Source organism: Hylobates moloch, unplaced genomic scaffold (genome assembly GCF_009828535.3).
Source record: "Hylobates moloch isolate HMO894 unplaced genomic scaffold, HMol_V3 SCAFFOLD_8, whole genome shotgun sequence".
Taxonomy (NCBI): Eukaryota; Metazoa; Chordata; class Mammalia; order Primates; family Hylobatidae; genus Hylobates; species Hylobates moloch.
The window spans coordinates 68215807-68232586 of NW_026652283.1; the positions used below are offsets into that span (position 1 = coordinate 68215807).

Genomic DNA, 16780 nt, shown 5'->3' on the forward strand with positions numbered 1-16780 from the left:
AAGGGAAGGGAATGGTCAGTTGTGTTGAGTGATGTCATGCTTGCAAATAAACACAGATAAGATTTATTCAAGTTTGAAGCAAAGGGATTTTTTTATGACCTTGGAAAGAGTGGTCCTATTAGAGTGAAGGATGTAGAGGCCAGGCTGTGTGGGTTGAGAAGGAAGTAGAAGGTGGGCATGAGGGTTGCCTAAACAACCCCTTCAAGGGTAGCTGGGAAGGGAAAGAGAGGGCAGCTACTAAAGAACAGTGTCACATAACACAGATTTGCATATCAAAATTATTCATTAGGCTGTGCACTCCAAGGAGCAGGAACCATTTCTTCAACTTCTTTCATCCTCTGGACCAGCACAGTACCTGGCAAATGGTAGTTCATTAAGCCATATTTATTGAACCTGTCAGAAAATACAAATCCTTAACAAAGAGGACCGTTCTACTGCTCCACAGCATGTAGAGCTGGCTCAACGCTTAGCACCCCCTGCTGTTGTTAAGATTGATGACAGGTCCAGATAACAGCAGACTGTTGACAGCCATGGCTTGTGTAAGTTATCCCTGTCAGCCTGAGTCCTTGGGGGTTAAGCTGCCGAAGGTTCTGCTTGGGAAAAATCAGAAGGATCCAGTGGATGTCTTGGTTAACTCCAGGGACTGGTTTTAGGGTTGAACTGTCCTCTCAAAATAAGAATAGCTCTAGAACTTCCTTATAGTTATTGAGCACCTACTACATATTGAGCACGGTGTCATGTATTTTTGTACGTTTTTAAATCTGATTTTCACAGTTATCATCCATATTTCATAGATGAGACCATGAAAGCTCGGAGAGGATAAGTATATTTCTGATATGGTTTGGCTATGTCCCCACCCAAATCTCATCTTGAATTGTAATTCCCTGTGGGAGGTAACTGAACCCTAGGGGTGGGTCTTTCCCGTGCTGTTCTCGTGATAGTGAATAAGTCTTGTGCGATCTGATGGCTTTAAAAACGGGAGTTTCCCTGCACAGGCCCTCTCTTTGCCTGCTGCCATCCATGTAATATGTGACTTGTTCCTCTTTGCCTTCCACCATGATTGTGAGGCCTCCCTAGCCACGTGGAACTGTAAGTCCATTAAACCTCTTTATTTTGTAAATTGCCCAGTCTCAGGTATGTCTTTATCAGCAGCATGAAAATGGACTAATACAATTTCCTATGTGTTGTAAATAGCTGAGTCAGGATTTGAACCCAGGTCTTCTAATTTCACTGGGCATACACTTTATAAAAGTTAGAAAATTAGCAGGATAGAGGAGGACCAAGACAGGCCATAATAATCCAAAAATATTGATGGTATGTCTTTTCAGTGACTTTTGAGGGGCACAAAAAGCAGATAATTAAATGATCGGGGTGGGAGGGAGTATAGAAGAGAGGAGGAGGAGGAAGGGCAACTGAAGAGTTTGATTCATTGATGGGATGAGATGTCTCATGTAATTCAGATGAGTGGGGCTCTGAGGGCCTGTATCCAGGGATGCTCGTAAAATGTTGGTTTTCTGGTCCAGCCTTTTTAATTTTTAATACATTTTGTTGTGTATATTTAAGGCACAGAACATGATGTTATAGGATACATAGAGATAGTAAAATGTTTCTATAGTAAAGCAAATTACTATATTCATCATCTCACATAGTAATCCATTTTTTTGTGGCCAGATCAGTTAAAGCTACTTATTTAGCATGAGTCCTATATGCAGTACAATTTTATTACCTACAGTCCTCATGTTGCACACTAGATCTCTAGGTGTGTCATCCTACATATCTGTTGCATCTCCCCCATCTGCCCTACTTGCACCCCACCTCTGGTAACCACTCTTTTGTTATCTCTGTATATTTGAATTTTTTTTTTTTTAGATTCCACATATAAGTGAGGTCATGCAATATTTTTCTTTCTCTGTCTGTCTGATTTCACTGAGCATAATGTCCTCCAGAGGCATTCATGTTGTGGCAAAAGGCAAGAGCTCATTCTTTTTAAGGGATGAATAGTATTCCATTCTATATATGTACCATAGTTTTTTATTCATTTTTCTATCAAAGGACACTTAGGTTGTTTCCATATCTTGGCTATTGTGAATATGTTATTGTGAGTATGGCTTGGCTTCAGTGAACATGAGGGTGCAGACCTCTTTATGAGGCAATGATTTCATTTCCTTTGGGTATATTTCTGGAAGAGGAATTGTTAAGCTATGTGGTAATTCTATTTTTAATTTCTTTAGAAAGTTCCATAATGTTTTTCATAATGGCTGTACCAATCTACATTCCCACGAGTAGTACACAGAAATTCCCTTTCTTCACACCCTTGCCAACATTTGTTGTCTTTGGACTTTTTGATAATATTTGGCTTCAATCTCATGGCTTTTTCAGGAAGGTGAGGATTCCAGGCTATTTTTGTTTGTTTGCTTGATTATTTGTCAGCTACTCGCTATATGAAATAGAACGTATGGAGGAAATGGGCTGTGACTTGTGATATACCAATGGCAAAAATAAACAAGTCAAAAGATTAAAGAATATTTTTGTTTAAGATTTTAAAATACTTTGATTATTTTTCTCATTGTAAATGTAATACATGGTCATAGAGAATTTGTTAAAATATTGAATACTGTAAAATAAAATAAAAATCACTTCAAGATTGTGTGGTCTAAAGTTCAACATTGTTCAAATTCTGTTATATTTCTTTCCAGACTAAAGAATGTTTTTGAAAAATCCAAAGCTACATGAAACTTAGATAAAATATTGAAAGGAATGATGGGCAGTTCTCTTTTTTATCTGCAGGCACATTTGATCTTACACTAATGAAGGAAAAAAGAGTCTAGTTTTTCTTCAACAATTCATAGAAAGAGGATATGTATAGCCACCTAAGGCACTACCTTCCTAGGGACCCTACAGCCTGGAAGGCAAGAAGCTCTTTCAGTTTCCTAATCTAAATCACTCTTCTTTTTTATACCCACCTCCTTTAGCCCTGGCAGGAGTAGAAACGTCTATGAAATTTAAACACACAAAATGGTCACACTCAACTTGCCTTTGAGGCAATTAATATTTACCAAAAGAGCTTAAGCCAAAATATAAAACCAAGAAGGAACTAAACTGTCTTCATTACTGTGATTGGCTCAGGACCTCAGTTATAAGTGAGGAAATAGCAAGAGGTAAAAACCAAAGCAAAGGTTAACTAGAAGACAGTTGGTGACCACATGAGGCGGAAGCTATTTTAATGACAGAATCATAATAAAGTGTCTGTGAGCAGAAATGCTTCTCTTTAAAAAAAAACCCCAAAGCTCTCATAGCTGGCTGGTGGCAAGCTGGGTCCAGAACCCAAGCTATCAGACTCTCTGGCAGAAACTAAGGTGCATTAAGTGCCCTGTCCAGTGTCTGAAACATAGAAGGACTCATTAGGCATGACATTTCTTTCCTTTGCCCCATCTAATGTGCTTTTCATTGCACCAACACCCTTCTAAGCTGTGCAGCATGTCCTCAGATGGACCAGTGGTCTTTAATAAGGTTATGAAGTTTCATGGTATGGACATTGGCGTTGGCGTTGACGTCTTCATAGTGCACAAATTTTCTGGTTCTCCACATTGGTAGGACTTATGGAAAACATCTTGGGTCACAAGGCTGTTTCAAACAGTGATGAGAGAACTTGCTAAAATAATCCATTGGTGAATACAAAAAACTTGGGTTTCTAATTTTTTTTTAAATCACAACTTGGTTTTATCCAGATTTTACATGTGCTTATGTGTTTAAAAAGCCATGGGGGCTCTCAGTTTAAGTACATGCGGTTCTAAAATTGCAGTAGCACCCAAAAATCTGGAAATGTTCAAGAAACCCCCCAGATAGTTGGGCCCAGACAGGAGAGGCCGCTCTGAGAGACAGGAACCAACAATATTGTTTGTTCATTCCCTCTGGTGCTGACTCTATCTATCCATGTTTGCGTTTTCCTCCACTCCCATCCTGTGTGCATCCCCACCCCCTTTTCCCGTCTGCAGGCTCCCTATTCTTATCAAAAGCTGCTCCTCTTCTCCAGATCATGTAATGCCCGTTACCATGGCACCCGGGTACTTCACCTTATTAAGACAATCTCTTTATTAGTAAGGCAGCTCCTCCCAGGAAGCCAGGAGCCTTGGAGCCCATTTGACAAGATGATGAACCTGTGTGTTGGAGGCTTAGAGATTTATCAGGGGGTCAGGACAGGCAGATTCAGAGAGCTTGGACCTCATGCTGCACTCCTGGCCCACACCTCACTGCTTAGAGAGGGACTGAGACTCCTCACAGCCATATTTCACTCCGTCGCCTTTTCCTTTTCCTCCTGCACTCACAATAATTATACATGTTATTACACTTCATGTTTTACAAAAGGCTTTCAGATACACCCCTTCTTTCAATCCTAACAATTTCCCTGTTAACTAAAAATTTTATGCTCATTTTAAAGGCTGAAGAAACTGGAAACTGACATTTAGAGTGCCCTAACTACTCAAGATCATATAGACACTCAGGGGCAAAGCTGGAACTCAAAACCAGACCCTGTACTATCTCTACAACCACTTCTCTAATCCTAGACAAGCAGACAGATGGACAGATAGATAGGCAGACAGATAGACAGATAAAGAACCCTATACTTTTTGCAGAAAGAGTGCTTAGTAATTATCTGTTGATTTATTGGACTAACTCTGTTTTCTTTTGAATCAAATGTGATGCCACTGACTCACCATCACATGCCTTAGATTACTCGCCCATTAGAGGAATAGGTTTAACAACTATTTGTTTGAGTCCCTACTATGGAAAAGGCGCTGTTGAAAGTGTTGGGGGAATACAAAGGGCATCCTATATCACCTATATTCTTAAAGATAGTGAAGAGTGGATGAGACATACACTGTGCACACAAAGCTATAAGTGGAGTGTGATAAATGCTATTCATTTATTCACCAAATATTTATTGCCTATCAACTATTAATACATTCCAGGCACTGGGAATTCAATGATAAATAAAAGAGGTATGGCCTTGTCCCCATGGAGCTTCCTATTGTGGAGGAAGGCAGGTGTTAAACTACTGGTTAGACAGTTATTTAATTATAATTGTGATATGTGCTGGAGAGGAAGAATGCATGCACAGTAAGAAACTTATGTGGAAACATAGGTGCCAACTTTGGCCAGGATGGGGGGATGTGGGGCACACCTGGGAAAGGTTCCTACAGAGGAGACTTTGATCCAGATTGGTGGGAAGACATGCCTGGCCCCCCGGAATGGAACTGGGCTCCCTGTCTCATTACAATTATGCCAAGCCCTTGGTGTGGAGGCTAAACATCAGCTAAAATGCAAAAGCAAAAGGCATGAGGAATGAGTTTTTAGTAGCAGCAGGTTAAGTGATAGCAGTCTGTGAGTATGCTTCACATTGAGAAAAATTCAAAGATTACACAGCTTAGTAGCTAGTGCAGATCAGAAATAGAGGTACATGATGCTGGGGGCTGGGGGATGGGGATGAGAGCTCAAGAGCAGGGAGAGGCAGAGAGACAGAGAAAGAGATGCACAGGGATACACAGAGGAGAGAGAGATGGAAAGCAAGACAGAAGGAGACAGCGACTGCCTAGTTAGGAAGGATTAGGGAGAGGAGCATTTAGGATGCTCAGAGAAGGATGAGATGGGATTCATCTAATGGGGTGGGTAGTGGGTAAGATGCTATTCCGGGATGGGAAAGCAGTTTGAGCAAAACCTGGGAACAAGGAATGTGCAAATTGTGTATGGGAAAGAGTACATGTGCACTTTTCTAGACACTGTCTAGCCCTCAGTCAAGTGAGGGCCAAAGGGCATGGAGAAATGAGATGAAACCCAGTGTAGATATCTCTGTGGGCAAAGGAGAAGCCATTAAAAGTCTTTGGCTTAAGAGCCCAACATAGTGGCATGTGCCTGTACCTCAGCTACCCCAGAGGCTGCGGTGGAGTAGTTGGGCTACAGGCACATGCTACTGAATGTGGATTGCAAGAGCCCGGGAGTGCAAGCTGTGGTGAGCTATGATCACACCACTGCGCTCCAGCCTGGGTGATAGAGCAAGACCCCATTTCTTAAAAAGGATAAAAAAAAAAAAAAAGGTCTTCAGTCCTAGGAGTCCCATCAGAGCTGTGCATTAGGAAGATTAATCTGTCAGAAGTGCACAGGATGGGATAGTTGGGAGAGGTAGGGAGGAAGGGTGGCAGCCCCTCCACCTCCCTCACAGCTTCTTCCTGGTTTACCACAGACAAATCGGTCAATAAATCGAAGTTTTAAAACAGTCCGCTGCCCAGTCTTTCACAGGAAATGGGTGATTCATAGCGCTGATCATTACTGCTTTTCTTAATTACCAGGCAGGACCGATCCCTCACCAAAGTATGGAGAGGGCACATCCCTGAAGCTCAAACAGGAAGCCATGGCTGTTCAAGAACTACTTATTGAATTTCCTCCCTTGTTGGTTTTGCTTTTGGTGGCCTGATGTCTTTGGAAGCTCTCTTCATCTGCCAGGCTGTCAAGGAGAAGTCTCCATCACCATTGCCGTCCCCATTTCTGCTTTCACACCCTTTCAGTCTTGGCTGGCCGAGGCCTGCCAAGGATCTGGACCACAGGTGTCTGTGCAGGACCAAGTGGCCTCCTGTGGAGGGGAGACGGGGTGCAACATCAGCCTCACACATAGCCTTTGATTAGGCATCAGAAGGGCTCTGGCCCCTAAATGTCTGTGTCCCAGCCTGCTGATGTGTCTAAAATTCCACCACAAAAGTTGCTGATGTTTGGGCCATTTCAGAAATAGCGTAGCATCCTTAACAGCTGCTTGTGGGTGAGGTCACAGGCAGCCAGAAAAGCCTTCCTCTCTGCCAAGGAATTGTTTCTAATCTTGACTCCACTACTAATAACTGTGACTTAGGAAATTGCACTAAAATGGCATAATATCAACTCTTCAAAGTAACCAGAAGGCATCAACAAATAATCTCTGATACTTTCATGTGGCATACCAAGTTCACACCTGACTTTCTGCAGATACCATTCTCTAAGGCCGTGATTCTCACATCATGCTCATGGATGGGAATCACCTGTGGAGCTTGTCAAATGGACATATGTCCAGGCACAATCAAGCCCCAGATTCTGATTCAGAGGGTGGGAGCAGGCCCCGTAGTCTGTGTGTTTAGCCGCCTGCCAGGTGAGTCTGATGTAGATGGTGCCAGGAGACTTGGAGCCACCCTGCTGCAGGTGCAATGTCTCAGACCCCATCTTCCTCTACCTCCCATGGATGTTACTACATGGTTGATACCAGCCAAACTGGGTCTAGTTCCTCTTCAAAGGCTAATATAATACACTAAATACAGAGCTTTCTCAAACTCTGATATTGCTAAACATTCTGACTATGTCCTTCTCTACCTGCACCCCCCACCAAACTTTTCCCCAATCAGCTATTTCTCTACCTACAGCTATGTCTATTCATTTTCACTACTGGACAGAGTTATCCAAATGCTGGTGGTTAGTGTGGTTTTCTCTCAATTCCTTCCAAAACTAAATGCCTTCTGGCCTTTTGGTATTAGCTGCCTGGAAATAGGGATGGTTACAGAAGGGATTATGCAGTGTTTGGCTTTCAGCAGTAAGAAAATTATGTCTCTATTGAACACCTACTCAAAAGGCCTTCCCTGCTACAGAGGAAATCATTATGGCAAGATAAATTCTCATGTCCTAATATCCAATATCATTTCTGATTGTAGCCTTCTTGAATTCTGCTTTAACAATATTTTATATCCGTTTATGAATGGGCTACAAAAGCATATTATAAATTATCAAGTGTTATGCATGTAGACAATTTCATTATTTAGTTATATAATTGCAAGACCTTCTTATGATGCAAATGCCTCAGAAGAGAACAAGGTTGGTTTTGTCTAAGGCCTACCTTGTGACATCTACATGCTTTGCTCAGTGGGTCTTTGGAGGGGATCACATAGTGCTTTTCCTGCCATACAAAACCCATTCTCAGGAGCTCTCAAATGAAAACCAAGTCACATAACAGACATTTGCCCTTATGTAAATATAGCTCTACAAGTGGTGGGGGCCTTTGAGTTGTGCTGAGGTTAATGGTGAGGCTCCTGACGTCCCTGGCTGCCCCACCCTGCTCAGCTGCCAGCAATGATAATCTGCCTCCTGCAGTCACTGGATGGTATATTTAGAGCCTCTCCCCAAGAGTAAGTGGGATCTGAAAATAGACTGCTTTGCCTGTGTGTGATTGGGTTGCAGCCTCCAAATCTACACCTGAATACATGAATACATGTAGCCAGTAGCCAGTACACAGTGGTTCTTAATACATGTCCGTTCAACAAAATCCAAGTGGCAATGACTTGGTCTCAGAGGCTGGGCTGTATTTTTACAGCCTCTCTCTCAGGGACTTGAACAGACTTTCCTGAGCTCTAATGCTGACATCTACTTCTTTGGCTGGGATTCCTTGGACCTGGACCCAGTCTAGATTAGAGAGTCCCATATTTGCACTGCTGTCTCCTCTCTAGAGGGGACCAGATGTTTTCCCCTGGTCTCAGCCCTATTCTCTCAGTGTGGTCACAGTTGTTCTGTATTCTGAGAGCTCCCATGTGCACTGCAGCTGTGGTGGAGTTGTTTATGACAGGAAAGGTTTCGTGATCATCATTTGGCTGGGAACCAAGAGATGGAGGCATCTATGCAATGGCTCCTTCTACCTTGAAAATTTTGTAACTGGTGTTAACTAGTTTGGAGTTAAGGGTAATTATGTTACCCTTAACTCGTAGCTTATAGCTCCATAACAGCAGAGATAGCATCTGCCCTGTTCCTTGTAATCTCAGCATTCATGCAATAAGCATTTATTAGGCACTTACTATGTACAAAGCAAAATGCTACATTCTTTGACAATATAAAGATGAATAAAAGATTGTCCCTGAACTCAAAAGAAGATTCCAGTTTAACAATTAGTTTTGATACCAAGGGAAATTAAATTCATGCTGTAATGAAGAAGTAAGAATTTTGAGAGAACAGTGGAAGTATTAACTACTTGTAAGGGAAAACTTGATAGAGGGACTGGCCTTCAATGAGCAAGATTTTGATAGCAGAGGCAGTGTTGTGGGAGCATGCTATGCTGAGGACACAGTGCCAGGAAACCTTAAGTCAGTATATTCTACATCTACACAGCAGATGGCCATAGCCACCATATCTCCCGCTAAGCAAGAGCTTCTTGAGTTCATAAGCCCCAATTGTGTGTACTAGCAGATGGGCAAAGTGGATCTTATTAGCTCCTTGGAATTATCCAGGGAAACAGTTTCTCATTTTCTGCTGATGGGCTTTTCTTAGCTTGTTATGAGAATGTTCTCTTGCTGCAAGTCAGTGGTTCACAAACTCATCTGCACATTGGAATCACTGGGGTTCTTTTGGTAGTTCCAAAACCCAGACCACAATCTCACATTAATTGAATAATCTCTAGAGGTGAACATGGGTATGAGTAATTTTTTAAGCTTCCTAGATGATTTCAACTTGCAGACAAATTTGGGAATCATTTCCTTAAGGCAAACTCAGTCAGTTGGTTTCACCAGTGACTTGATCAATTAGCTATAATGCAAACTTATAGTTGGTTCCTAAGCCATGTGTGACACAGTTTAGATTTAATTTGTGCTTTTGGACGGGCCTTTTGGAAATGGCCCTGTTTTGGATCATAGATGAAACTGTTCTAATTTAAAGCTAATCATCAATCTTTCTGATTTAGGTGCCTCATTTCCATCGTCAGTGGGTCTTAGTCATCAAGACTGATGTACCGCACTAGCGCCAGCATTGAACCTGTCCACATAGGAGTCTGCTTCCAGGAAAAAGGAGCTCATGAAAATGAAAATTGGGCTGTTAAAAACTATTGGAACATAGGAATGGGAACACTCACTTCCTCATGCCCAGTGCCCTGGAGTTGACATCAGGACATCTCAGCATAATCAACAAACTTTTATTCATTCATTCATCATGTATTTACTGGGTTTCTACTATGAGTTAGGTTCTGGTGTTAAAGGCTTTATGAGCTACAAAAATGACTTGGATTCAGTTGCTAGTCATCTAGTAGGAGGGTTTTGCAGGTGCAGTCATGATAATCATAAAAGAAGGAACATACTGAGAGACACAAGAGTGGTGAGTTACTGGGGGGTGTCATAGATAAATGGCGAGTCATTGATCTGACCAGCAAGTGAAGGTGAGGCAAAGCCAGGAAGGATGGTTTTCTGGCAGCACAGAGCCCAAAGTTGACATGGGCATGTCAAGCAAAAAATCATGGGTGAGACAATGAAACAATGGAACTCACTGCAGGCAGGCGGGGCAGGGAATAAGAATGTTCAGAGCTCCCATGTTAGATGGCCAGACCATGGTTAGACCTCCCATGTTAGATGGTTCAGATCTCCCATGTTAGATGGCCCGACCATGTTAGATGGCTCATGTTAGATGGCCAGACCATCTAACATGGGATATCTGAACATCCCTACCCCCAGCTTCTCAGATGCACTGACTTCATTCCTTCCTCAGGGCTGTTAGACCTATTGTTCTCTCTTTCTGGTCCACCCTCTCCTCATCCTTCTGCTTTCTTCCCCAGATTGGATCCTAGTCAGCCTTTAGATCTGAGTGTAACTGCCATTTTCTCAAAGAAGTCTGCTCTGACCTTCCAATTTAAATGAGATTTCCCTGCTATAGTCTTTCATCTTAACCAATTATTTTCCTTCATAGCTCTTATCATGGTTTATGCTGGTATATATGTGTCTGCAAATATTTGTTTAATATCCATCTCCTCTATTGGGATGCATAAGGGACTATTATCTATCTTTCCCCTTTGTATATCCCCACTGCTTGTCAGATAATAAGCTCTCAGTAAGTGCTAGCTGAATGATAAGTGAATAAGTGATTAAAAGCAAAGAGAAAAAAAAAAAACTATGTATAGATAAACCCCATCCCCATTAACACAAACATAGATAGGAAACATAGCATTAATGAGAGAAGGATTGTGATTTCAAGAAAGACACATTTACTAGACGGCAGAGTTTGGGACCTGGTTTTATACCCATTTCTTTCACTACCTAGTTGTGAGACCAGATCCAAAATCCAATTTGTTAGAATAACTGTCTTTCATTCTCTGATTTCATAGTCTTAGTCTCAAATTGCCCATTTATAAAACTGGGGTAACAAAGCCTGCCCTACTTAAGTCTAGTATTGGGGATAGCACATGGAAACTTAATGTGCTATTATGTAGGTAAAGTATTACAAAAGTATAAAAATATTAGTACATAGTATTAGTATGGAGATATTTGCATCTAAATTCTATAGCTAATGTTTATTGGTCATTGTCAAATGAATGAGTTTGGTTTTTCATTTGTATTTGCTGCAAAATACTATTTTATATCACCATGGGTCAAAAGAGAAAAAAAGAGCAGATGTAAAGCTATATCCTTTGATTACCACGGTGAATATTAGATATTATTGGCCGAATTTTGTCCAACAGTCAAACATACTAGTCAAAATCCATGCTCTTTTCATTTATTCAAAGGCACTAATGGCTTTAGTAAAAGTAGAACATATTATTTAAGAGGACTAGTTAATTAGCCTTGACGAGAAGTAGGCCAAGAATTCTTGTGAATGAATTAGCTAATTCCTACTATAGACTTTGAGCATTTGGTCTTTCACTTGACATCCTAATGAGAATTCAGTAACAGCTGGAGACACTGTAGTGACTGAAGTCAGTGGAGCTGTTTGGGAAGGGCTTAGGTTAGAAATACCAGCCACTTAGTATAACATTGTTGTATCAGTAATGGTCTTAGGGAAGACACAATGGTGCCAAGAAAAAAAAAAGTGGGTTAAAAAGAAAAAACCACATTCATATTTCTTGATCTTTTGGCAGAGCTTATGGTTTGCTATGGGATATTAAGCCATAAGGAAGGTATCATAAGAAAAGCATACTGGGGTACCCTTTGGTATATTGTTTTTGATATATTTGACTATGTCAAGCATTTTTGATACAGAAATATTTGTTGAGCACCTACTGTGTGTTTTAGCACTTAGGTGAGAGAACAAAGAGACATAATACATTATCACTATATTTGAAGAGTTAACAATCGTGTTATGAAGATAAGACATATTCAAAGGAAAGATAAATAGCCATTCCTTGCCATTTCACTGGGGATGCCACAAGGCCATACACACTAAGTGTCACCTGAACACACTGGACAATAAGTTTTATCAGACCTAGGTTAGGGAGACATCTTTTTGGATAAGTGTTGTCATGGTGGGAACTGAGCTGGAACTTGAATGATAGGTAAGAATTTTAGTGATGAGAAAAGGTAAATGGGCATGAACAATGAACTACGTGTTAGTCCTTTTAGTGTTGTTATAAAGAAATACCTGAGGCTGGGTAATTTATAGGGAGAAAAGGTTTAATTGGCTGACAGTTCTGCAAGCTGTTAAAAAAAAGCATGGTGTCAGTGTCTGTTCAGCTCCTAGTGAAGCCCAGGAGGCTTTCAATCACGGTGGAAGGCAAAGGGAGAGCCGGTGTGTCACATGGTGAGAGAGGGGTCAAGAGAGTGGAGGGTGAGGTCCCAAACTCTTAAACAACCAGATCTCCTGTGAGCTAACTGAGCAAGAATTCATTCATCACCAAAAGGATGGCACTAAGACATTCATGAGGGATCCACCCCATGATCCAATACCTCGCACTAGGCTCCACCTCCAACATTAGGGATCACATTTCAACATGAGATTTGGAGAGGAAAAACATCAAAACTATATCAAACTAGAAGTTGGAATCAACATACCATACCCCTACAGTGGGCAAAACAGCCAGATCAGAAGGAACTCTCAGAGAAAGGGAGGAAAGAAAATCAGGAAAATATTAATTCTTTGCATTTGTTTTACCAAGCCATTGTATAGAACTTTGCAGTGTAAAAATGAGCACGTGCCCAACTCTCATCACATCTGATCCACAAAACCAAAACTAAAACCAGAAACCTTAGTGAGGCTGGCAGCATGGATGTTTTTCCCAGAGAGTGTGTATCCCAGGCCTTGTGATTACTGCCCCAAAGCACTTTCCTCTACATAGAGCTCACATGATAGGCCGAGACACCCCACAAATGGTGAGCCTTTTCCATGCCAGGTTAGGATCTGGTTTTTCTTCTGTGAGGAAAAGAAATAGACAATGTACTGAACTTAAAAAAAGGTGAAGAAAGAGTGTATCTGTTGGCGGCTTAACCAACAGATCATCTTGACAATGACCTTGGACAAGTCTGTAGACTGTGATTTTTAAAGAATGGTTTTTGAGTACTCGAATACTTGGAAAAACCCTTGAAGCATGGGTTCACAAAAAAACAAAGAAACAACAAAAAAAACCCACCAAAAACAGTTTAAGTAACTCATTTCCTTCTCTGACATGTGTACAATAGAAAACTGTAGATTGTAAGACACTTGCTTCAGATACCACTATGGAGAAAATGGACAATTATGGAATGGGTGATGGATTAGTCTGCATTCAGTTTTAAAGCTGAAGGTGATATTGGAACCCATGTAGCTTTGCTCCATTGTTTTACAAATGAGAAAAAGGAGAGGAGCCATAAAGTGACTTGCTTAAGGTTACATCCTCTTCCTCTTTGACCTCCTCCTCCTCCCCATCATTTGCCTCAAATTAGATTACATGTATCGAGCATTTAGTATTTATCTGGCATATTTCAAGTGCTTAACATGTATTGACTCATTTAATCTTCACAGTAACCCTATAAGGTAACTGAGGCACAGGGAGATTTACTCATTTGCCAGTATTATGAGGCTGTAAGCAGCGGAACAGGGATTTGTACCCAGCAAGTTTGGCTTGTGAGTTGGTGCTTTTACTATACATATAGCCTTTCAAGGCCATATAACTAGTGAGTAGCAGAGCAAGTGTCTAAGGCACTAATGAATGGACTTTTTAGTGATAGAAGATGTTGTCTTTGCTATGTCCATGTCAACATTTTTATCAATGAGTCGAATAAGATATGAAAAAGCAGTTCATCAGATTTTCAGAAGTCATGAAATAAGAGTATGAATAAGAAATACTTTGGACAACAGAAGCAGGATCCCAAAAGATTTGGGATGATGAATGAAGCCAAAAACTTTTAACTTCAGAGGAATATAGGAAGCATTTCATGTAGGTCCCAAAACCAATTGCCCGAGGATGGGATGAAGAATGTGCATGAGAGAACACAACTTGGGGGAGGTAGGGGTGGGGAGATTTTTATCAAGTTAGTTCTACATGAATTAACATGCAGAGCTGCCCACCTAATGCAAGTGAGCAAATGGTCCTCCTGAATTCTATATTACTTATGTCCACTGGACTCTTATCTCAGCAACAGTCAAGGCAGCTCTGGGCTCTCCAAAGCTCTTTACAGTGAAGGCCTGGATATTTCTTCCTCCTTTCTGACATGCTTTTGCTTTGATTCCCCATTTTGACCTCCTCCTTTGTCATCATGACTTTGTTCCTGACTCTGGCCTTTTATTCTGTGTTTTTGTTTTGGCTTCTCCTAGCATTTGAATCTTGATTTTTTACTCTGGGACCCTGATTTGACTTACCTCTCTGAATCTCTATGTCTTGTGCTGCATCAGGAGAAAATCTCTTGTCATTTTTCCAGCCCAACGGAGCTCAGCCCATGAAACGGACCTTCAATGGGTATGTTGACAGCACCCCATCACCCTGCCAACACATATACCGTGAGGGAAAGGTTTGGACCATATCTGGAGTATTTGCATCCAAGTCTGGCCAACCCATTTCCTCACCGTGAGGGTATCTATGTAAACTGAAGTACATTATTAGAAAAAGGATAGGTTGGGAATAGACATGAACCCTTGGTGATACATAGAATTACTGAAAGACCCAGAGATGCCTGGGGAAAGGGGGATTATGGGCACAGCAGATCAATTTCAGGATTTGCAGAGGATCCCACTGTAAAAGACTTTTTTGTCTTTCAGGCTTCTCTTGTGTGGCCCCTGGGAGCAGTCTAGCACCTGTGGGCAGAAGCTGTAGGGAAAAGGAGCAGATTTTATCTCTATAAGAAACTTTCTTGTGGTGCAAACTGTCTAGAAATGGAATGAGAAAGTGATGAGCTCCCCATTATTGGAGATGTTCAAGTATAGGCTGAGCGGTGACTTGTCACGAAAACTGTATGACAGACCCAAACATCAACGGAGTACTTAGATTCTTTGATCTCGGGTCAGTTCCACACAAGACAGGCTCTGTGTCAGTGAGGACCCGGTGGTGTTTTTGAACAGGTGGTAGGATAACAATGGTATATAAAATAAACGCAGAGAAAGACCTCCACATCAAGCCAATCCCTCCTCCCTACCTGTAAGTTTTCCACCTGAGTGAGCCCTGGCTCCAACTGCACTTGTCAAACTCCCATTGTTAGAGCACAGATAAATGCTTCCGGCCACCCAAGCAGAAGAGGCCCACCTCAACTTAAGGGCTGCTCTATTTTAGTTTTCTGTAGCTGGAGATAGAGTATCACGCTTTTCTAATCTTGTGCTTCTGAAAGGGCCCTGTTCTCTCTTGAACCCTACCCCCTCCTCCTCTCACAGATCAAATACCAAGTACATTGGACAGATAGAAGCTCGAATGAGAAAATGCATTTTAATAAAATCCCATTGATTTTTGTGGATGCAAGTCAAGGAACAGGCACCTAAAGAGTCTTACATCCCCTGCCGTCTCCCGCCTCTCTCCTGACCTGCACCGGGCGGTCATACATCGATTGGCTTCCTAGATAATAGATCGTGCCACCCGGTAGGGACCTCTGGGGACGCTCTGGGAGCTGGAAGAGTCGCACGCAGCAGCCCAACCCTGAGTTAATCAAACTAGCAACAGGATCTCAAGCAGCAGCGACGGCGGTGGCAAGAGTAGCGGTGACGGCGGCGGCGGCAGCAGCATTATGCGTGATTACTGACAGGCACCAGCTGCTGCCGCCACAGCCGTCTCAAACGCACTATGTGGACTCTCCGATCTAGAGGCAGATTCCTGACTAATCCCAGAGGGCTGGCCCAGCCTGTGCTCCCCGGGCTGCTAGGAAGCGATGACCACTCTTGTTAGTCCAAGTTGAAGAAAGCCGGGCTGTGCCTGGGAGCCGAGAGAGGCGGTAATATTTAGAAGCTGCACAGGAGAGGAACATGAACTGAAGAGTAAACATGTATGGAAATTATTCTCACTTCATGAAGTTTCCCGCAGGCTATGGAGGTAAGTATCTCCCTTGGGCTTCACTGCGTGGACCTGTATGAGAGACTGAGAAGAAATTGGAAAATACGAATGACTGGATTAGTATTGAATGAAAAGGAGAACATATATGTTTATATGCATATATAGTGTGTATATAGCGTTTCAGCGTGTGTGTGCACGCTTGCATGAGAGAGAGAAGAGAGGAGGAGAGAATGGTCTGTAGGTGAGGTTACGTTTGCATATCAGAATGAGGATATGGGGATATTCTAAGGAGAGAGTAAACCAACATGCTTGAGAATGTGTCTGAGACAAAGATAGAATAAGAGCATTGTTATAACCCAGTGTGTTTGTGCGGGTGTGAAAAGTGGAAGAGTTAACGGGGAATTACTATGATGTTCCTATTAGCCAACTTGTAATGAGAAAAAAATGTGATTAAAAAGGTTTTGCCTATCTTGAGGGTTCCTGGGATACTTTGTAACAAGGGCATGATTGTTTCACTCAAAAGCAGATTTCCCATTAATTGGATTTTTAAAAAGAAAACATAGTGCTTTAATTTGCTACTGTGTTTTC

The 16780-nt window shown here is 41.8% G+C and overlaps 1 protein-coding gene across 2 annotated transcripts in view; it reads left to right on the top strand.

The window, feature by feature from the left end:
* The window catches only part of RXRG (retinoid X receptor gamma), a 144918-nt gene that overhangs the window by 84861 nt on the left and 43277 nt on the right, over positions 1 to 16780 (top strand). The window contains exon 1 of one of the 2 annotated variants that reach the window (XM_032159106.2): positions 15892 to 16231. The exons of the other annotated variant lie outside the window; for it this stretch is intronic. Within the exon in view, the coding sequence (XP_032014997.1) occupies positions 16183 to 16231 (49 nt within the window). The 5' untranslated portion in view covers positions 15892 to 16182. Of the gene's footprint in view, positions 1 to 15891; positions 16232 to 16780 lie in introns of those variants that run through there. 2 annotated transcript variants of the gene reach the window in all.